The 23682-nt window shown below is 30.4% G+C and overlaps 2 protein-coding genes across 2 annotated transcripts in view; one reads left to right on the top strand and one right to left on the bottom strand.

Annotated features, from left to right (window-relative positions):
* Nucleotides 1-382: 382 nt before the first annotated feature.
* Nucleotides 383-12911, bottom strand: LOC139524438 (mpv17-like protein). The gene is made up of 5 exons (XM_071319211.1): nt 12857-12911; nt 8037-8420; nt 7421-7488; nt 6641-6769; nt 383-3352 (listed from the first exon to the last, which is right to left on the bottom strand). The coding sequence occupies exons 2-5, from the start codon at nt 8308-8310 to the stop codon at nt 3275-3277; spliced, it is 549 nt and encodes a 182-aa protein (XP_071175312.1). The 5' UTR covers nt 8311-8420; nt 12857-12911; the 3' UTR covers nt 383-3274.
* Nucleotides 12912-13137: 226 nt separating this feature from the next.
* The window catches only part of LOC139524437 (sodium/hydrogen exchanger 8-like), a 94218-nt gene continuing 83673 nt past the window's right edge, over nt 13138-23682 (top strand). The window contains exon 1 of the mRNA XM_071319210.1: nt 13138-13436. Coding sequence (XP_071175311.1) covers nt 13273-13436 — 164 coding nt within the window. The 5' untranslated portion in view covers nt 13138-13272. The remainder of the gene's footprint in view (nt 13437-23682) is intronic.

The raw sequence follows: 23682 nt of genomic DNA, 5'->3' as shown, positions 1-23682 counted from the left end.
TCTTAAACAACATTATTGAAACTTGTTTAAAAGTAAATTACAACGTACCAAAGCATCTGTCAAAATTTCATAGACATCCAACAAACTGTTCCTGAGTTAGATCATAATATGGTAACAAATGGTTCAACCATAGAACATTTGATGTTGATAGATAAATAAAAGCACCTGCATTATATCAAAATTTGTCTATACTATACCCTGAAACATTTGACATTGATGGGTTTCTGATGACTGCTTCAACTATGAAAATGCGTAAAAAATGTTGTCAAAAATCCTTGCTTCTAACAACAGTAACTGGTAAGATATATCTTGTTTTTAAGAAATCTAAATATGTCACACAATATATCTATGAAAGCTGTATATATGATAACAAACAAAAACAAACAATTTACCAAAATAATAATACCTAAAATTTAAATGGTAGTACATGTATAAATAACTTTACATTTGGAATACCAGATAACAACAGTATCAATCTAATGAATAATACTTTAAATTTGTTTTGAAACTATTTTGAAATTTGTTTTCAAGATAAAATTAACTTTTTCCAAAACATCTGTAAAGTCTACCGTTTAAAAGCACATATAAAAGTACACACAGATCTGGGGAAACAGTTATAAGAATAAAAAGTTATATGTATCTTATTGCATAATATATAAAATATATCAAAACCCTGATTATCCTATCAAAGCAAAAACTATATAACATAAATATAAGCTCTTATATATCAATAAGAAAGAAATCAGACAATTATAAAGTTCCTAGATTAAGAAAACAATTTTGAACTACCAAAGAATAAAAATATCATATGAATAACTGGTCTTAGACCTTTAACTTGTATACATTTTAAACTTTCTGATTGATTTCAGTGTATTTTTATAAGAAAAGAGCTAAGTTTTACATATATTCTCGTTATTGTTCTAATTGTAAAACTTGCAAGAATCTATCTGATTAAAATACAGATCATATGTCCAAACTTTGCTTACAATGATCTGAAAACTCTATGTTCTACATTCAAAGACCTTTAATTTGGAGATCCTCTGGTTTTGTCAGAATAATACACAACGTTATAATTTTAAGGCTGCCATTTAATATGCTGATGTAATTATTTCAAGAACAGATAAAAAAACTGATTGTTTTCAGGTCCTTGTAAGAAAATCTTGGACTAAATTAAGTTTATCATATACATGTACTTAGAATTAATATGATAATATGTTCAAAACATTGATCCATATCCAAACTACATGAAAAGGTTAGTACATTTTGTGCATACAATAAATCAACAAATCATATTCAAAATCAACTGGAAAAACCCAAAACAAACTCTTAAATAAAGTAATACAATATAAATAACAATCTAATCACCGGCACTTAAGATCTAAAGATCAAAACAATCATGTGCAATAAAATTATACAAAGTAATCACAATGTGCTCACTATTTAAACAGTTGTCCCCTCTTATACATCTCCTTACAAATAGACATATACTTTATATCGACAGAAAAAAGAGAATTAGTTTGTTTAATGCAATCAATGACTACTCAAAAGGGTTCAACTCTAAAATGGCCTGTAATTTGAATTGAAAAGTTGAAGAAGTTAATAAATATATATTTGGACATTTTTCTGGAATTTGATCTTGAATGCAAGTACATTATACATATATAAATATATGAAAATTGGGTTCTAAGTGCTAAGTTTCAAATAGATAATGAACCATGACAAGGTTGTACCTGAAAGGATCGAAATTTTCAATAGGGCAAAAAGCAGAATTTCATTCATACATGCACAAAAACAATAATGAATGTGCTATGAGTGCAGGGAGTATAATAAACAATATCTAAATACAATGTTATATTGAGCAGTATAGAAGTAAAGCACACATTTCAAAGAAATTTTGGCAATTTCAACTTATACAGCATAGATTTATAAAAAAAATCAAAATAAACATCATCACTTCAAGGAAGATCTCATAAGATATAAGACAAATTGATGTTCTTTAGTTGTTTATTTGCTCTTTGGTAGGGTTGTTGTCTCTTTGATACATTTCATTACTCAGAAAGGATCATCTGATAGTTATAAGAGGTGGACAACGGTTCAATAATTAAACTAACATATCATAAACAGACATTTGTGTATCAGGTTCATACCAAGTAATCACACTCAGCAGTATCTGATCCGGCGGAGGACATTTGAGCGCATTGATAGGATATTTGAGCTAAAAAAATAGGACGTTTGAGCGCCAAAGTAGAACCCATTTGAGAGCCAGAATTTTAACCCATTTTAGCAAAAATTTAAATTGTCAAAGCCCATTTTAGCGAAATAGTTTTTAACCCTTTTAAGCAAATAAATAATATATAATAATAAATTAAAAAAATGTTTTTAGACTCAATACAACACAATATAAAACATGTACATTAAAATACAGCACTAATAGACTCAAGACAGCACACCATAAAACAATATAAAACTTTTCAATTAAAATACAGCACTAAAAGTCTAAAAGGTTAAATCAAATGTTAAAAGTCTGTTCTAGCCTGGAATTTATAACCTAGAGAACGTACGTAATGGGCTCCAGATATACCCCCTGTACAATAGAATAGAATTGCATTAGAAACTGCTCTTTCTCTTTATCTTTTCTCGATTGTGGTGCACATTCCTCTATACTTCGTATCTTTATATATGTTGTTGTTTGTAATTTTATAATAGTATCGAGGAAAACATAAATTGATGGGCTATCGAAATTATAGGTGAGCTGATTAATCAGGCGCTCAAATGTCCCCTAGAAGTTATATTTTTTTCGCTCAAATGTCCTGTGCCCATCTGATCATGAATCCAATCTTAAAAAAGAAAAACAAACATTTTTATGCTACAGGTAATTTAAACACAGTAACCAGATAATAATAAGTAATAAATAAATTCAGTTGTGGATTCATTTATATTTGTTGAAAACCCATTTTTGTGGATTTTTTATAACCATGATAACAGAAACAATAAAATTTAATTCTTAACAAAATACAAATTAAAATAACTTTAAATTAATAATCACAAAAAATACAACTTTTTAATAACTTTAAATTAATCATAACAAATTATAAAAATCACCACATCAAAGTATCATCAGAATAGGGATTTTCCCCTGACCATGAAAATGAATCAATACCAATAAATCCACAGTATGTAAAATTGGAAAATATAAACTAATTTATAAAATCCTGAATATTCACAATAATTATAACTAATCACAGATTTGTAAGATGCCTAAGTTTTACATTCATTAACTTGTATTTTTGGTTTCCTTCTTTTGAGCAACTGGTGGAATAATTTCTATTTCTATTGCTCCTCCATTCTTTTTCTGAAAAAAATATAAATAAAATTGTTATTAAAGCAATTTTTTTTCATTTTAAGGATTTTCTTACATAATGGATGTACTGATTCCACTAAAATTCCATTTTTAAACACATATTTTCGATGTATCATGATGTATATTTGAATTTTCTACTCTCAAAAGTTGTGTAAATAATTCAGTTTTTTAAATCAGTTGGTAGGTTATCTTATGTGTGTTTAAGAAATAATTGGTGCAAGCTATACTTTATTGTAGTTTTAACATGTGTAGGCATTATATTCTTGATTATTTTTTCCCAAGCGATAGTGAGGGCTAAAATCACACAAATATAATGCCTACCCATGTTAAAACTACAATAAAGTATAGCTTGCATCAATTTTTTCGATTCTGATTAGGACAATTAAGGCAATTTCTATGTCCGATGTGTTTAAGTCTAGAGCGTTTGTGTAGGCTTTTCCATAAACCTCCCTTTTTGTTTGTAAACAAGCAAACGACTGGCAATGTCATTTTTCAAAGGGAGGAGTTTTGAACAGCCAGCTTGTTGTCATGATTGTTTGGAAACTAGAAACCTGCTTCTTTTTGGCACTTTATTGGCCTAAACTTTGGCCCCATAACTCCTAAAATGAATCCAAACCTTCTACTTGTGGTTTTAAACATTGCGGTATGATTTCAGAGAAAATGAAATACTTCTACACAAGTTATTATCCTGAAACTAAAAAATGCTTGTTTTGGGCCCCTTTCCGGCGCCTAATTCCTAATTGGTTGGGACCATCATCCCCAAAATCAATCCCAACCTTCCTTTTGTGGTATTGAACCTTCTGAAAAAATTTCATGAAGATCTATTAACTTAAACTAAAGTTATTATTTCCGGAAACCAATGTGTCTTCGGACGACGACGACACAGACGACAACATCATACCATTATACGATCCCAAAATTTTTTTGGGGTCGTATAAAAAAAAATTGTCTTAGTTATGTCCCTTAGACATTCAGATTTTTTTATTTATTTAAGTGAAAAAGTCATCCTATCTTCTTTTCTTGAATTCTTAGGATTTCTTTGCTCTAATAGAAGTTTTGATTGTCTGTCTTTTGCAGATGTCTTTAGTACTCTTTACTAATCATTTAGGTGTAATTTCATGGACAATGAAAATCCCATTTGTCTGTTGTCTTCAAAACACTGCTCATTTACCAGCCCCCAAGGAGCAATTTTTGAAAGCCTTGCGCATATAATTAAGATCTTTGCGCAATCAGTTTCTTTGTTGAATTAATGAGATGAAACATTAAACTATAATAAAAAAAATTGAGCTAACCTAGGAAGAATCATTAAAGGCATGTTTTTCATCTCAAAACTTGGTAATTTTTGTGGGATGGTAAAAATAATTCACTTATACAAGTAAATTTTTGAGAAAATTAAGGGGAAATTATTCAAACATCATAATTAACTTGTATAAGTATATTTTTTTTTGCTTGAAGAAGAAAAAAAATATACTTATACTGTAGTGACTGTATTAAATGCATGTCAATTTGATAAAATTTATTATTCTGTATAGTCAATATAGGCATGTGCAAACAAATGTTATTGGATTTAGAGCATGGGTTAATTCACAAAGCGAAAGAAGCACATCATATTAGAATTAAAGAACCTTAGTGAGCACGCTCACATACCCCACGTCCCCACATTGTCATTGGAGAAATTTAATGAGTATAAGAAAAAACAATTGTATAATAATTTCCTGCCAATATACATAGTATGTCCTTATTATCTACAAAATTTCATGAAATTATGTTGTGTGTTTTCAGAGGAGTTGAGATGACAAACTGTTGCAGAAGTACATTGAAGCAAATAAGTTCAAAGGGGCGTAACTCCTAGAAAAAAAATTGAACCGTAATTTCCTGTTGATATGCACATCTACATAATATGTCCTTATTATCTACAAAGTTTCATGAAATTCTGTTGTGTGGTTTGAGAGGAGTTGCGATGACAAACTGTTGCAGTAGTACATTAAAGTAAATAAGTTCAAAGAGGTGTAACTCCTAGAAAAAAAATTGAATCGCAATTTCCCGTCGATATGCACAACTACATAGTATGTCCTTATTATTTGAAAAGGTTTCGTGAAATTCTGTTGTGTGGTTTGAGAGGAGTTGCGATGACAAACTGTTGCAGTAGTACATTAAAGTAAATAAGTTCAAAGAGGTGTAACTCCTAGAAAAAAAATTGAATCGCAATTTCCCGTCGATATGCACAACTACATAGTATGCCCTTATTATTTGAAAAGGTTTCGTGAAATTCTGTTGTGTGGTTTGAGAGGAGTTGCGATGACAAACTGTTGCAGTAGTACATTAAAGTAAATAAGTTCAAACGGGTGTAACTCCTAGAAAAAAAATTGAATCGCAATTTCCCGTCGATATGCACAACTACATAGTATGTCCTTATTATCTGAAAAGGTTTCGTGAAATTCTGTTGTGTGGTTTGAGAGGAGTTGCGATGACAAACTGTTGCAGTAGTACATTAAAGTAAATAAGTTCAAAGGGGCGTAACTCCTAGAAAAAAAATTGAATCGCAATTTCCCGTCGATATGCACAACTACATAGTATGTCCTTATTATCTGAAAAGGTTTCGTGAAATTCTGTTGTGTGGTTTGAGAGGAGTTGCGATGACAAGAAACAGGACTGACGGACTGACGGACGGACGGACGGTACGACGGACTGACGGATGGACGGGTCAAAAACATTATACCCTCCGCAACTTCGTTGCATGGGGTATAATTATGTTTTATCAAAGTGTTATTGCATTGATACCAGAAGCTAACATTCCAGTGACATTCCACACTTCAAAGAATGCAATGTGAGTTAACTGAACATCAACCAATATAATTGTAGGATCTATTTTCAGTAAAAGAAAACACATATCAATTATTGAAGTTATCATTTTCATGTGTTGGGACAAAATTCTGTGACCTGATGCATATATAGGGGTTAACTTGATTGGCTGTCGTGACTTTTGTAAGTTAGAAAAACAAATTGAAAAAAAACAACTTGTTTAGATAACTCAAATTTCTTTTGCGATACTTGGACTGACAAAAAAGACACCATTTTCTTTTAAAAAAGTCTGGACCAAGTCAGGAATAAGACAGTTGTTGTAATTTCATTCTGTTTGTTAATTAAGTGGAATGTTTGACTTTGCCAGATTTTATGGCCTCTTTGTGAATTTACCATGATGTTATATTTTTGTTAATACTTTTTTTATATGCTAATTGTAAATCTTATTCCAAGTTAAATATAAACTTTGTAGCTTACATCTTCCTTCATAAAACATAGAAATATTGACCATACAAACGACCCTCCGGCCACCACAAAAGGACGGTAATTCAATGGTACAAGTCCAAAGTTGATCACTTGAAGGAAAGGCCAGAATGTTATTCCAGTCTGAAATAAAAACAAACAAAAATTTACATATCATTAATTAACAACAGCTTTCTTTTGTATGTGACTATTTCTTTATATACTCATAACAAAGAATGGTGATTCATAACATTTTGTTTCGATATCCAGTCATTATCAAATATAATATATATGGAAATCATTAAATAATCTTTGATATAAAAATGAGGATATATTGAATGATTGCCAATGAGAATATTATCCACTCAAGTTTAAATGAAGCTGATGTCAGTAATTATAAGCAACAGTACAGTCTCATTTTAATGGCACATCCATTTTAAGCAAATCCCTGATTTGAAACAAATTCAAACTAAAAATGTTCTCTTTAAACCTTTTCACCCAATTAGACTAGTAAAAGCTGAATCTTTTGTTAGGTCAGTCATATAATTTACTTTCAAATATTCAGCTGTGAGCATTTTATTAAATTTTACAATGATTTGCTGCATTTATAAGCAAAATCACAATGGTAATGAAAATTATTTCGCTTAGTATCTTTCATCTTTTTGTTATTCCTGTGTGATGTGTTGATAAACTTTTTTTGTAGTAAATCTGATAAATTTGTATGTAGCAAAACATCTAATAGAAGCTCAAAATATCTTTAATATACTTATTTATATGTTTTTATCTGAAATTTACCTTCCATGTAACTGGAAATTTGGCCTTTAGTTCTTCTATGAAATTTTTACGTTCTAATAAACTTGTTGCTGAAAAACAAATAAATTTATACAAAATTAAAAATTGAAACAATACATAATATACAAATGACTAAATGTAATTTTTATTTTAAACTAATGTTTGTCTGTCATATTTATTTTTCATCAATTGTTTTGTTATAAATTATGGCATTAGTTTTCTTTTAGTTATTGATTATCATGATTATTCTTTCTTTATTATTAAATAATTTTATTTTGGATGTAACACATCCTCTGATTGGCTGACGTCATTTTGTTTATCAGCCCATAGACATAATTTATTCATGTGACCGTGATGTCATCAATGTTTTTTAATGGTCTATTCTGGTTTAAAATGGAATTTAGAATTAAATTATAAGAAACAACTGTAATATTTGATCTGTTTATTCGAAATAACATAACAAATGTGGTGCACACTTTAAAATAACCCACTACATGGGTTATTTAGTGTCCACCACATTTTTCTGTTATTTCTTCATAGACAGAAAAAATATTACAGTCATTCCTTAATTATATAAGTATTAGTGCATTTGTGAATATTGATGAACAATCTACCTTACCTGCATAGAAGCTTGTTATTGATACAGGTGCAAATGTAACCTGCTCAATAAGAACTTTTGTCAAGACTGTTCTGACACTTTTTCCAGGAAACAATCTCTCTGCAAGTTTTATCCAGTTAAAAACTAATGGTGCTATCACAAAAGTGCCAACAGTAGCAATCCGGACAGTTTTTTGTACATTATGTTGTTCTTTTTTTGATATGTATTTTTGTTCTACAATGTCTGCTGCTGTCCATAAAGTGGCATAAACCATCATTGTCCGATGTAACGGCATACTGGTGCATTGATTTCTCAGCCACAAAAAGCACTGATAATATTTTATTCTGCATTAAAGTTGTGAACTTTATTCAAAATCACTTATCTATACCATTTCTGGGAAAAAAACTGAAAAAGAAAAAAAAGAAAATCATTGATCATCATGATCATGTTCAATCTGTAGACATTTTAGATGTGTTCAGACAAACACAAGAAAAGTAACAAACAGGATAAAGAATAAGTTTTTCGTTTGTTTTTGTGAGTACAAATTTTATGTGAATTAAGAAGTTTATATCTAATAAATAAAAGCAAAAGTTACAAATCTTTTCTGTGATCTTTAAGGATACTTGATTTAAAAGTTTTAACAAATTTTGCATAAGACAATTAATGTAAGACATGTACCAGTACAAATTCATGGTTCAACTTGACACACAAATTTTCAAACCATTATGCAAGGTATTAAAGGAAAAGAAGACATCTATTGCAAATATGAAATTGAGTAATAAGATTTGAAAAAAAAAAAAGATTGGGAGTAGCAGAAAGACAGATGACTGTTATTCAGCAGCCCACATCTTCTAAAAAAAGGTTAAATTCATGAGAGACAAATACACACCCTACAGCATGTACAGTACACACACACACACACAGAGTGACAACACCTAACAGTACACATACAAGCAGAGTGACACTGGGTAAACTAAAAGGAGTTCTCCATAACTATTATATACTTTATTTAGGTTAATAAACCATGATAAAATGGGCATGGTTGTACATTTATATTAAAATAAATTGGGAAATTTCACAAAATCGTGTTTTAGAGTTTTTTTCACAATCTTGATCATGCAATCGTGACAAAGGGTCAAAATTGTGTAGTACACGATTAATCGTGAAAGTTGGAAGGTATGCATTGTGATTTTTTTTTCAGATTGGCACTTATTATATAGTTTTTACAAAAGACATTACTCTTTTGAATTTAAAATGCAGTTTTCATAATTTGTGATTTAATGTAAAAAGCTAAGACTGTTTTCATCTTTATAATGTATTAAGGATGTATAAAAAAAATTATCAATAGAATATGGAAGGAATGGAGTTTGAACAAGCGTTTTATATAATAACCCTGTTAAATTTAACTCGCTGGTTTGTACTATAAACTACAAAAAAAAGAACACGACAGTCACATGTCTTGAAGATCCAGTGTCTGACAGGCAAACAACATATCTGTACTAAATTACTTCATATAACCCTTCAAAATTTTTCTCTACAGCTCTTCTTGTGAGGTGTATTTTTGGCATTAAAAAAAAATGACTAATCTGGTCAGTTTTATTAAATTTGTTCTAGCGTCTTTTAAAGCGACTTTGAATATGTTTTCAATTTCTTAAGTTGTAGTGCTGCTGTTGTTTCAAATATAGACACTGAAAAACTCGCCACAATACATGTGTGTGCAATCGAAAATGATAACATATCATGCATATGGATGATACGAAAACATATGACACAACGATAATAATTAAAAGATTGAAAGAACTCAAAAATTGAAAAAAATTCCACTCGTGACTGAACAACACTGATTTGTGGACCCTATGGCTAAAATGGCCGTATTTTCACCTACAATTTTACTCTGAGTACAGACAAACCTGCGCATCTGTAAAAAATTTCAGGCATAGCATGCCCTAGATAAATAAATTTCAAATATGTTTTATGTTTTAGAAAAATAAAAACTTACCAGGATTTTGCTGTGCACTTTTTTTCATTCCTCCAGAAGGTGCCAAAATAAATTAAGTTGGGAAACAGGTTTGAGAACTTCACAGATATTATTACAGCAAACAGCCTGAATCAGGTTTGAAGTTGGGAAACATGTTTGAGAACTTCCCCACAGGTAATAATTGAAGTGAGCTGTTTTTCTTGACATGGACATGAGATGGACAATAGATATCTGACGATAATTGGTTATTTAAGCTGTGTACCTGAGCGGACCATATCAAGGTAAACTCAACTGTTTGTTAATTTTATCATCTTCTGCAGGGACGAAAAAAAGTGTACGGCAAAATCCAGTTAAGTTATGAATTTTCTAAATCATACAATGCATTTGAATTCTATTTGTCTAGGGCATGCTATTCCTTAAAACTTTTCCAGATGCACAGGTTAGCCTGTACTCAGAGTAAATTTTGAGGTGAAAATACGGCCATTTTAGCCATAGGGTCCACATGAACCTTAACTCATGCGCTATGCACATTAGTGAATTAATGTGTTTTTCCGTCACTCGTTGAATATTTTTCTCTATTTGAATTCTTCGATTAGTTATTCTTTAATCAATCCTTACAGTAACAGATATTATTACAGCTAATGTAACAGCCTGAATCAAGTTTGAAGTTGGGAAACAGGTTTGAGAACTTCCCCACAGGTAATAATTGAAGTGAGCTGTTTTTCTTGACATGGACATGAGGTGGACAATAGATACCTGACGATAATTGGTTATTTAAACTGTGTACCTGAGTGGACCATATCAAGGTTAACTCAACTGTTTGTTAATTTTATCATCTTCTGCAGGGACGAAAAAAAGTGTATGGCAAAATCCAGTTCAAGTTATGAATTTTCTAAATCATACAATGCATTTGAATTCTATTTGTCTAGGGCATGCTATTCCTTAAAACTTTTCCAGATGCACAGGTTAGCCTGTACTCAGAGTAAATTTTGAGGTGAAAATACGGCCATTTTAGCCATAGGGTCCACATGAACCTTAACTCATGCGCTATGCACATTAGTGAATTAATGTGTTTTTCCGTCACTCGTTGAATATTTTTCTCTATTTGAATTCTTCGATTAGTTATTCTTTAATCAATCCTTACAGTAACAGATATTGTTACAGCAAACAGCCTGAATCCGGGTCCGTTCGCGCCCATTCAATGTTCGCACACACTCATGATCGCCCCCTTTCACTTTCGCACCCTAGATGTTCGCACCCAAAGTCCGTTCGCACCCTACATGTTCGCGCCCAATTTAAATTGGTTTTGTGTTTAATAACTTTGTAATCAAGTTTTGGTAAGTGTATTCTTTATAAGTATACGTATATTTGTTGTCATTGTTTCAAAATAAAGTGAGACAGCATTTTTCTTTTGTGTTGAATAAATTTCAATCATGTTTTGGATAGTGTATTGTTAAAAATAATAATAACGCTTTCTAAATAAAGTGGGTTTCTGTCAACGTTTTATTTTGTGTTGAATAACTCTTAATCATGGTTTGGTTAGTGTATTTGTGTGCTGAATGAATTTTATCATGTTTTGGTTATAATATAGTGTATTGCTATATTTTATTGTTTCATTGTTTCAGATCAAAGGGACCAAGCAGTTAAAAACAATTATCTTTTGTGTTTTTTATTTAAAATCTTCAATGTTTTACTCCTACCAAGCTAAAAACATTGTGACCACGATTTCCTGAGAAATACGAGAAAAACGTAATGACCTATCCAACGCGGATAATGACAGGGCCAACATCGACATTGACAGGACCAAATAAAAATGCTAATAACTTTTTTATTTCTCAAAGGAATTAAATATAAAATAAGAAGTCATCTTTCAATACATGAATTTTGAAAAAAAAAAAAAAATTCAAAAACTTGCAAAAACGTGACATTCTTAAACTTGCGAAAACGTGAATTCTTAAATTTTGATCCATAATTAATAAGATATTTCTAAAAATAAACCTCAAGAAAAACACTTTTTAGTGGGTAAAAACTTGACCTAGCTGACAAATGTACGTTGGCGGACAGAAAGTCAAAGGACAAAAAGACACAAAGGAAAAGTATACAATTGTTTGAATATTTAAGAGAGAGATGTTAAATATTTACTTGGTGATGCATATATATATTCATTTTACAATTTAGGAAATATAGCTCAATAAACTAGATAAATTGAGATTTATTGAATTATAATCATTATATTTTTGACATCATGCAGTCACTTAAGTCAGGGACTTTCTACTTTAATGTTCTGAAAATATTAAAAAAAACCCCAACAATATGTGATTTTAATTATACTGTCATCACAAACTAAACTTATTTATGGCTTATTTCACACCTTTTGTTTGTTACCTTATAATTTTGATTAAACATTGTTAAACGTGTCAGATTATGACCGGTGATTAAACCATAAAAAAACTTTTTCTCGGGAAATATCAGTTGTTTTGGGGATATCACGTTTTTCTTGAATTTCTCGGGAAATCGTGGTACCGAAAAACATTCAGTATTTAGGATACACCAAAGCAATTTAAAACAACAATCATCTTTTCCAATTATTCAACTGAAATTTGAATTAAAATTGGGCGCACACATGTAGAGTAAGAACGGACCTTGGGTGCGAACGTGCGAGGTGCGAACGAGTAGGGTGCGAAAATGTATTGGGCGCGAACGGACCTGATACCTAACAGCCTAGCACTACTACTAGGCTTGGGAAAGAGTTCATGGAGGGTCAATTTAGAATATTTATTCTAAGTCCTTTTGCTCTTTGATTACATGTCTACTTTTATTCATCATTTGGGTTTTAATTATGTTTATCTTCTATCACTTTTACCCTGCAAATGTATGCATTGAAATAGAAAATGCAGCTGTTTTTTGTCCACGGTCGAAAACTCTAGAGGATATAGAAAATATGTCTAAATACCATAAACAATCACAATGGGTTTATCTATAATGCGGTTTGATAGAACAATAAAAATATATAGTACACATTTTTATAAATGATTTATAATAAAGTATCTAAAAAAAATTTATAATATTTTAAAAGAGGTTATTTTACTAGATTGTTTTTGAAGAAAATATTGTTTATGGTTATTAGATGTTTTAGGTTTCCGAGTACACTTATTACTTCCGGCCAGTTTGTCAGTTGAAAAACATTATCGAGAAAGGCAGATTTAAAGTGTTTACTGATTTATGTTGCTGTGATGGCCTTAATTTCTATCATTTAGACGAACAGAATTATCAGGAAATATGAGATTTCAAGTGACATTAGTTTTGGCAATTTCATTTTTTGGATTTACATGTTTACACGAACAAGTTGATGCAGCTTCCACCCTACTAAAGACACCTCAACCAAAAGCTGACCAGCAGGACCATGCTGCAATACATGCTATTGAACTTCTTTTGCAAAACAGGTAACACATAAAAATGAAAGAAAAAATGATTGGAACTGCAGCTAAGTAAATAGTCAGAGATTACTCTGACGTCCAACGGCTGTTTTGCCAGACAAGCTGGGGCCGTGGGACGTCAAAGCTCGTCCATATCAAAAAGTGGATATTTACCCACCCAAAATAGATGCGCTGCTTCGTCCCTTCTGGTGCCGACTGACGGCCTTGGAATTATATAAATCAGACATCAATCTGTTCATTTTTCATTTATCTTTTCATTTATGTAAGTTTCAACCACATGTACCTGCCAACTTTTATTTTTCCATATTTTAACAGTTTTCACAGAGACCCATTGATTTCTGCATTTTGACTTTCTCTTTCAAATGGACGTCAAGTTACGAGAGAGTTCGTTGCCTCGAGACTCAAATATGCAAATTTTGTAGGAGATCAATGTTTAACATTTAGTAGCCAACCATGATTTTTCACCTCCTTTACACAACATCGGTATTAAGCATTTAGTTCCGATCCACGAGAACAATCGGAAGCTCTCGGACATTTAGATAACTTGCATCGTAAATGAACGAGGTGTTACATTATGGTCATTTGCATAAATCACCACTGTTTTCTCGTGGTCACGTGATAATCTTTGAAAATGAAAGGCAAAATGCAGAAATCGATGGGTCTCTGTAAAAACTGTTAAAATATGGAAAAATAAAGGTTGGCAGGTAGGTGAAACTTACATAAATGAAAAGATAAATGAAAAATGAACAGATTGATGCCCGATTTATATAATTCCAAGGCCGTCAGTCGGCACCAGAAGCGACGAAGCAGCGCATCTATTTTGGGTGGGCAAATATCCACTTTTTGATATGGGACGAGCTCTGACGTCCCACGGCCCCAGCTTGTCTGGCAAAACAGCCGTTGGACGTCAGAGTAATCTCGGACTACTAAGTAAACACATGTCAGAGATTACTCTGACAACCAACCGCTGTTTTGCCAGACAAGGCTTGAAGGGTATCGGGTCCGTTCGCCCCAATTACAGTTTCGCCTTGAGTTCGTTCACCCATATAGTGCGTTCGCCCTGCTAATAAATATCAATATTCAGGGCATTGAAGTTGAATAAACTTAATCAGATATTTCTATGGTATATACATGTGTATTCTTGAAATTTATGGAAACATGGAAATGGCTTTAGGATCATTAATTGTTCAATGACAAAATAATTCAGATCGCTGATTATTGTGATACTTGTCTTTTGATGGATATATAATAAAAACAAAAGTTTTCTTTTGATAAAATATTCAGCTTGAAATGAATAAAAACAATGATGCACATGTATGAACATGATGAACTGTAAATCATGAAACGGATCATTTACAAGTTCATTTGTTATTATACTCTGAGACTAGTCTCAGTTATACTGCATACATTCATGATTGACTGAATACAATTAAAGATTTCAGTATTCTACTTAGTCCAAATAATTATGACGTCTTGAAAGGCTATTATAATATTTTTCTTTGACGCCTTACTTCGAGGACTATATTCTACTCTGCAAATCAAACATTTCAAAGGGAAAATGATAAATTGATTGCAGCAATATAAATATTCTGTAAATTTTTCAACAAACTTTTATCATATTTTGTTCAAATACTTAAAATTATGCGACTAGACAACAATTAGAAAAAAATAAAAATCTGGGGGAATGGACCCTGGGCGAACAGGTATCGGGGCGAACTGGTACTAGGGTGAACGTGAATCAGGGCGAATGGACCCGGATTCGGCTTGAAGCTGGGGCAGTTGGATGTCAGAGTTATCTCGAACTTCAGAAAGCAAACAAACTGCAAAGCAACCAAATAATTCCTGATATGATTTTATGTCTGAATTTTCTTATTTGTGTACCCTTGGCTCAGAGTTCAATGTGCATGAATGCCATACTGAGGCCATTTTTAGATATGAAGAAAATTTTCACCAGCTACCTCATCTTGAACCATTGCCTTTAACATAACAACACCATACATGCCTTCTTTTTAAATCTGACCATCTTCATGTGTGTAGAATGGTGCTGAAAACATAAAAGGGACTGGTTCAACATGTTCAAACTGATTTATACATTATATTTTTATTTATACAAATAGATACATTAATTATTGTACATGTATGAGATGATGTGGTATGAGAATGATGAGTGCTAATGAGACAACTCTCCATCCAATAAACAGTCTGTAAAAGTAAACCATCATACAACATATGTACAACATGTACAATGTAGCCTGGCAAATGTACATTTAGTCTTTTCTCAAAATAGAGTTAAAAGAGTTTGATAAGGCCAAGGTATTCTGACATACATGTATTTGAGGGAGGCCAAATCAGAAAATTGCTCCAGGTTAAAAACCGTTTTAGAATACCAATTTTAAGCTACATGTAGGTATCCCATAAACAATAGAGCCAATTCCATGTCTTTTGTACAATGTAACGTTGTATGAATGAGTTAGGTAAAAACACGATCTTTCATGTCTTTGTAGCATTTAAAATGTACAGTAAAGTGCAAGAATGTGAAAGCTTTCAGATTTGAAGCGGGTTATTTACCTTATTCATTGTTCATGTTATTGGTCATGTTGGTTCAGGCAGCAGCAATGACACATAACATTGCATAATGAAGATTGAAGAGTCATCAACTAGCATGATTTGACTAACAGACTAATAAGCAAATATCAATCCCTATTGATTTAAAGATTTAACATGTATAAATGCTTGGTTTATATAACATCATCATGTATGAATTTTATATAAATGAATGCCAGCAAGAAAAATAACTTGTATTCAATTTTGATTTTAAAATCACATCATTGACATAATCATGATAATGTTTAAGGCTTTCATGGCATTTGAAAGTTGAGTTCCCAAAAAATCCTTTACAAAGTCACAGTGCTGTACACATGGTACATTGTACATGTACATTTCAAATTTATATATAATGTACATGTACAAATTGTAATATGTAGAAAATTAAAATGTACATGTACATTGTATGTTTGAAATTCATACATGATGGTACGTACATTGTAAGTCAACTGTATTTCTAGAGGCACACAATTTAATGTACATGAAATTAATGTAGATGATGATAAATTGTGTTAATCTCCAAAAATGCCATCTTTAACGACAGGACAACAGTTTCCTAATTATATCCTACTGTACATCACACATTTTTTTTCCAGATTTGCATTTTGTCTACATGTTCATTTACATGTAAATTTTTGTAATTCTTACTCATCAGCATGATCAGTAACAGTTTTTCAATTGAAGTAGTACTTGACTCCATTTATTAAAGTGTTTGGGGTATTGTTTTTAGGGCCAACAGTTGTGTTGCTCTAAATGATTTTTGAATTTAATTTCCAAATCTTTTGGTCATGAGTACTAGCATGACTAGTGTACCTAACGAAGTTTATATCAGAAACATTATAAGATTGAATATTGGGCGACAGATTAGAGGTTGCATATACTAACAGATGATGCCTTTCTGAGAATCAAAAGACTTACATTTTTACATGTCTTATTTCCATGTTTGTTAGTTTAGTGTCACCCAAAAGTACTTGCTTTAGTTCAAATGTACATTATTTACATGCAGGTTTTTTTTGCATCATGATGATGATTTGTCTAATTCATGTTCATGTTTACATTGTTTTTGTTCTTCAGATTTTGGTATTTAAACCCCCTGTTTAACATGTTTAAGTAAATACATATTTAAGCTTGATGAATGACATTAATCCGAAAATGGCCTACACATACATGTATATAGTTTGTACATGTACATTTTTGTACATTGTATTTCTTTTACATTTAAATGGTTATATGCAATTGATACTATTTTCGGTAGCTGTAGAAGTTTTTTTCCATAAATTTCACCATGAACTCACTTTATATGCCAGTAAAATAAAATATAAGCTATTTAAAAGAACATTTCATAGAAAATATGAAATCTTTAATCTTAATCTGACATGTTAATGATGTTAATAAAACATTATTAAATTTATTAAAATATTTACAAAATACATGTACATGATCATGATGATGTACATGTATATTGATATACTTTTTTATGCTTTGTCACATGCAAGATATACATATTTACAGTTTAACAACAATAAAATTTGAATTTGAAAATTTACTATTTGTAAAATACACATAATCACTGTGACACATGATACATGTAGAATGAAAACGATGATTTGAAAAAAATGTGTTCAAAATGAACATGACAGGTTCAATTGTTAATTAGGTATCTAAAATACTTCTAATGAAAATTGTAAGCAAATGTATATATATACAATGTATATGTTTATTTGGTTTAGAGAAATATTGACCAATATTTATACAGTGTACTTAAAACCTGTTAAACTAACAGGTGTGTCTTCACATGCTGTAATCTGATTATAAATATTTGAACTGACTAAGGCCAAACAAATAAGTGTGTAACTGTGTTAACATGATTAAAGCTTTCAGTACTTCAGAAAACAAGGGGAAGAGAAGTAAGAAAAACAAAAAAAGTTTAAATCTGTTAACTGTGACCAGAACAACCTCAGACGATACTCATTATGATGCAATTATATAATGTTGGTCTCATTTGCAACTTATTATCACAATTCATTACCAAGGCAAGATTTATATCCCTAATATCCCTAATGTCCATTATGCCCTTGTAAAAATACCATGCAGTTGCAGTTCAAATTTCCTCATTCATCATCCCGAACGGACTCTGTTACAGGACCTATCTTTTGTATTAATTGTTAATTTGTTCTCATCCTGAACATGCTGATCATGCATAAAATATTTGTCACTAGACTTTAAGCAACCACATTCTTTATGTGGTTTTTCCAAGTCCAGTATCAATAGTCAGTCAATTATGGCCACAAGCAGTGTTCCGGCTAGGTCGTTTTCACAGGGGGTCGACCTGCCCTTTCCTGCGTGCTGCCCTGTGTCCTTTTTATGATTGGCTCCCTGCCCTTTTGAAATTCTTAGCTGGAACACAGTCTCACATACATGACATAGCTCATTGATTACAAAAAAATGTCATTTAATAATTTTAAATGTTTTTTATATGATTTATAAATTAAAAAATGTAGCTTTTAGTTTTACAAAATTTGTACAAGCTACATTTAGACCATAAGTTACAATGTATAAAAAATATATATACAGCAGGTGTTTCCAAGTGATCATGTAGATTTAGATAATTTACTTTAGGTTGACCTTGTGATACTTTACAGAAATTAGCATGCATACCAAGCGAGATTCATGTTAAAATTTTAATGCAATAATTTCTTCATTTATTTAACAAATTACCCAATGGTCATCTGGATTTAATTTTAGGGAATGATTTGTTTCACATGATAAATGCCAGAACTAATGATGTGCATTATTTCATAGAAAGTTTCACATGTGTCCTAGCTAGCATATTATAATCACATATAATAATAAATACTATCAGGCTATCTAGCATGTCTAGTACATGTGGTTAATGGGAATTGAATTAAAGGACGACACATCCAGCACATACTACCTTTTTAAGCTACATTGTTGTAGATGATTTGTGATTTTATAGATACAAATGTTGTTGTTGTTTTATTAGTTCTACACATCTGTTAATCTTTATATTTATTTATAAGAATATTTTAACATGATTAAACAAATATTTTTTATTTGAGTTTTACCTGTTTAGGAAATTTGAACACCTTCCAGGACATGCAGGAAAGTGATACAATTATTTTTTACAGACAATAACATACATATATAATTGCATCAATTAAAGCATCCTGTTTGATAGAATTAATGCAGAGAATTACATTTTGTATCCTGGTGGTATATATAGTTTATAAAAAAATAGTTTTGTTGTATGTTGGAATTATTTCTGTCATTTATATTGATCAGGCTAATAGTTAAACTAGATAAAACATATGTTAAATGCATATATGTCAAATGATGTTCACTTGTGTTAATATGTCTTTTGATTGAGTTAATCCATTTCAATTGATATTTTGTACTGTGTCCTTCTATGTCGTGATGTCTTAAACAATTGTTTTAGATAAGGGTGAAGGTTGGTACCTAATGAAACGTTTAAACCCACTGCATTTGTTTGCACCTGTCCTAAGTCTGGAATCTGATGTTCAATAAGTATCAATGACTCTTTTGTTGATGTGGTTCATATGTGTTTATCCTTTCTAGTTTTTTTATATACCGGTACATGATATTATTATTAGACTGTTGGTGTTCACTGTTTGAATGGTAGTTACAAGTCATTATTGGTGTCCTTAATAGCTTGCTGTTCATTGTGAGCTAAAGTTCTGTGTTGAAAACCGTTCTTTGACCTATAATGGTTTACTTTTACAAATTGTGAATTGGATTGAGAGTTGTCTTATTGGCACTGACATACCACATCTTCTTATAAAATATCTATATAAAGCTTAAAGTTTCATTAATTTATAAGTCTTAAAGTTTCATTAATTTATAAAGACTTAAGGATGTACTTAGGTGAGGTTTTGGAATTCGTGTCAAATGTTTAGACTCCTTAGTTTTTCTCCATACAAGGTAAAATATTTTGCCCCATAACCCCTATTTATTTTTTCATATAAGTCTTAATAGCTCATAAAAGGTCATTTACCAAATTTTAGAAGATTCTTAATTTTCTTTCTTTTGTTTTGAGACCCAAATAATACCAATGCAAATATAAGGTAAAAGTCTGAGTCAGCCATTTCCCACCATATTTTGAATCTCAAATATCTCAAAAAGGAGGGCCATGACCTATCAAAATTTTTAGCTTATTTTTATCCTTAACTCTAACGGCTTATAGTATCAATTTCAAATTCTTAATTTATTAATTTTTACCTAACCTCACCTTAGAGTACATCCTTAAAGTTAATCTTAATGAAGATAATTAGACTTAAATTTTAAATTGGTAAACATATGTATGTCATTATAAGGCTAATAAAGTTAAACATGATAAAGATATATGTAAACAGTCAAAAGGCTTAAAGTTAAACTTGATAATCATGTACTGCATGTACGTGTGAATGTCATCATTAGACTTAAAGTTAAACTTGATAATCATGTACTGTACGTGTGTATGTCATCATTAGGCTTAAAGCTAAACTTGATAATCATGTACTGTATGTGTGTATGTCATCATTAGGCTTAAAGCTAAACTTGATAATCATGTACTGTACGTGTGTATGTCATCATTAAGCTTAAAGTTAAATTTGATAATCATGTACTGTATGTGTGAATGTCATTACATGTATTAGGCTTAAATTTAAACTTGATAATCATGTACTGTACGTGTGTATGTCGATCATCATTAGGCTTAAAGTTAAATTTGATAAACATGTACTGTGTATGTCATCATAAGACTTAAAGTTAAATTTGATAATCATATACTGTACATGTGTATGTCATCATTAGGCTTAAAGTTATATTTGATAATCATGTACTGTACGTGTGTATGTCATCATGAGGCTTAAAGTTAAACTTGATAAACATATGTACTGTGTATGTCATCATAAGACTTAAAGTTCATTTGAATTCAAGTATTTTAGAATAAGCCATGTATATGTTTTCATTCTGTACCAATTTGAGCACTACAGAATTGAGAATTCCTTTGCAACTCAAAATACTTGTATGTATTAAAAATATCTTTGACATTTATAAGGCATTGATATGAAATTTGATTAATAATTAGATAAAAATCATAATTGTTCTTATTTTGATGAAGGTTAAAGGGTGTAGAAAAAAAGTCAAGAATAGAATGTCACAAGAAATAGTCACAGTAAGGAGAACCATAAAATTGGTAATTTGGTAAAAAAAAAAAAAAACATTTTAAAATGTATTTAATTTTTTTAATGAAGTTTTTTTCATAGGATTTCATATAAATGTTTAAGAGTATTAATTTCATTTTTTTTTTTTTTTTTTTTAAACTTATATGAAACTTATTTTGGTAAATCTTTCAATATATATTTCTTTTAAAGATTTTTAATAGGATTTCATAAAAAAGTTTAATAGTATTTCATTTCTTTTCTTTTACCAAAAGTCATATATGGAACTTTTATTAGCATAAAAATAAAAATTTATTTCTAATTTGTCTTACAAAAAGTTATATTGAACTTTTAATGGCAAACAAATCAAATAAAAAAGATAATAAAGACAATATTTTTTCAAGATAACAAGTTAATTTCTTTTTTGTACTTGAATGTTACAAATTGACTGTTTTTTTTTTCTTTCTATTCTATCTTTTTCACCATTAAAATATATGTGTTGTATATCATGTATTTGTCTGCCTCTTGTTTAAGTGTAAAACTGTCATGAGTGTACATATTTGTACTTCCTATGTTCCTACACTTTTTCAAGTAATGTAAATTGTAAGTTGAATCCAGTTAATTAGTTTTAAGGTGGCTCAAGGGTATAAATCCATTTTTTTCCCATAAATGAACTATATCATATATATATATACTTAAAAGAAAAAGAAAATTAAAAAATGTGGTCACTATTCATTGACGCTCACAATCTAACTTCGAAAGAACCATGCATTTTTGTTAAGGTACTTTTTTTCTGTTGAACTAATAGGAGAAATAAAGGTAATAAAACCGTAATTATTCCAATTAAAAAAAACTAAATTACAGAAATCACTTAAATATACAAATGTTTAGTTTAAGTTCAACTAATTTAAAAAAAAAAAAAAAAAAATAAAGGTCACAGAAGAGTTCAAAAAGATATTTCTACCTTAATGCCAAAAAAAAGTAATTTATGTAACAAAGGGAGATAACTTGGAACTTTTTCAATGATTTAAACATTTGAAAAGCCATCTGGGGCCAAAACAAATCGATTTTTTTGGTTGATTTTTTGTACTTTATATCATAATGTAACAACTAATAGAAGTGTAATAAATAAATTTGTAATTAAAAAAAAATTGTTTAAAATTTTGCTGAAAATTTGTAAATGTACCCTCGAGTCTCTTTAAATGAAAAAAACCATCGGTGTTGATTTGTTTTAAAAACTTGACATTAACATCCTGAACATGGACATAATTTGATTTTTTGTTTGTGCTTATAATTCATTGAAGTGAAATATAGGTCCAATTTGATGGGTGCTCTTATACCTACCACATGTCAATATATATAATAAACAATATACTAATTACTTACTAATACTTACATGTACTTACTAATTTTGTTTATATATACTTTTGGAAAGTTGGAAAGTTATATATTCAAATGCTATAAACACAAAGTTGAGTGAAACATTGATATTAACTATATATATTTACATTTTGTTAAAGACACAATTAAGTTATCATGAAGTTTCAAATAACTATATATCCTCCTGTAAATTTATCTCTACATCAGAGACATACATGTATGTAGGTAATGCATTTATATATCTCCCCAGATATTACATTAAGCATCCTGGTAAATAGGGGAGATTGAAATACCATCTTGTTTCTAAAAATTATAGCATCACATCCATAACAAAAAAAAATTAGTCTATAAGAAAACCACTTCAGATTTAGATTTATTTATAATAGCATCACATTTACCATTATGCTAAAAGACCCTAGGGAGAACACTGTATATGTCTCTGTTGTTTTCTACCAGATCTGTGACTTTTTTTCCTATATATTTATCAAATGTGTGACCTTTTTTCCTTCCAATTGTGACCTTTTGACCTGAACTTTTTTTCTGTTCACAGGGGTAAATGTGAGTGGCAATAATTGTAAGATGTTATGCATATACATTTTGTACATGTACTACCATTAGTTTTTTATTCATTGCACATAGATTGTTGGGAAAAATTAGCCACAATAATCATGATATTTGGATATTACTTCTTTTGGTCGTATATTGGTATCAGGTTGGCGTCGTCGTCGTCGTCTGAAGACATTTGGTTTTCGCATTCTAACTTTAGTAAAAGTAAATAGATAAAGAGAAATCTATGAAATTTAAACACAAGGTTTATGACAAAAAAAAGAAGGTTGGGATTGATTTTGGGTGTTTTGGTCCCAACTGTTTAGGAATTAGGGTCCAAAAAGGGCCCAAATAAGCATTTTTCTTGGTTTTTGCACTTAAACTTTAGTATAAGTAAACAGAAATCTATGAAATTTTAACATAAGGTCTATGACCACAAAAGGAAGGTTGGGATTGATTTTGGGTGTTTTGGTCCCAACTGTTTAGGAATTAGGGTCCAAAAAGGGCCCAAATAAGCATTTTTCTTGGTTTTTGCACTAAAA

This window comes from Mytilus edulis, chromosome 5, assembly GCF_963676685.1.
Source record: "Mytilus edulis chromosome 5, xbMytEdul2.2, whole genome shotgun sequence".
Lineage (NCBI taxonomy): Eukaryota > Metazoa > Mollusca > Bivalvia > Mytilida > Mytilidae > Mytilus > Mytilus edulis.
Note: the sequence above shows the minus strand (reverse complement) of the source record. Positions and strands in the feature narration are given on the sequence as shown.

Bases quoted from the DNA above. Each gene is read 5' to 3' on its own strand.
- LOC139524438 (XM_071319211.1), bottom strand. From the start codon at position 8,310: ATGCCGTTACATCGGACAATGATGGTTTATGCCACTTTATGGACAGCA. The intron at 7,489-8,036 runs GTAAGGTAGATT...TTTGTTTTTCAG, and splicing joins AATAACAAGCTTCTATGCAG to CAACAAGTTTATTAGAACGT. The intron at 3,353-6,640 runs GTAAGCTACAAA...TATTTTTTTCAG, and splicing joins TATGTTTTATGAAGGAAGAT to AAAAAGAATGGAGGAGCAAT.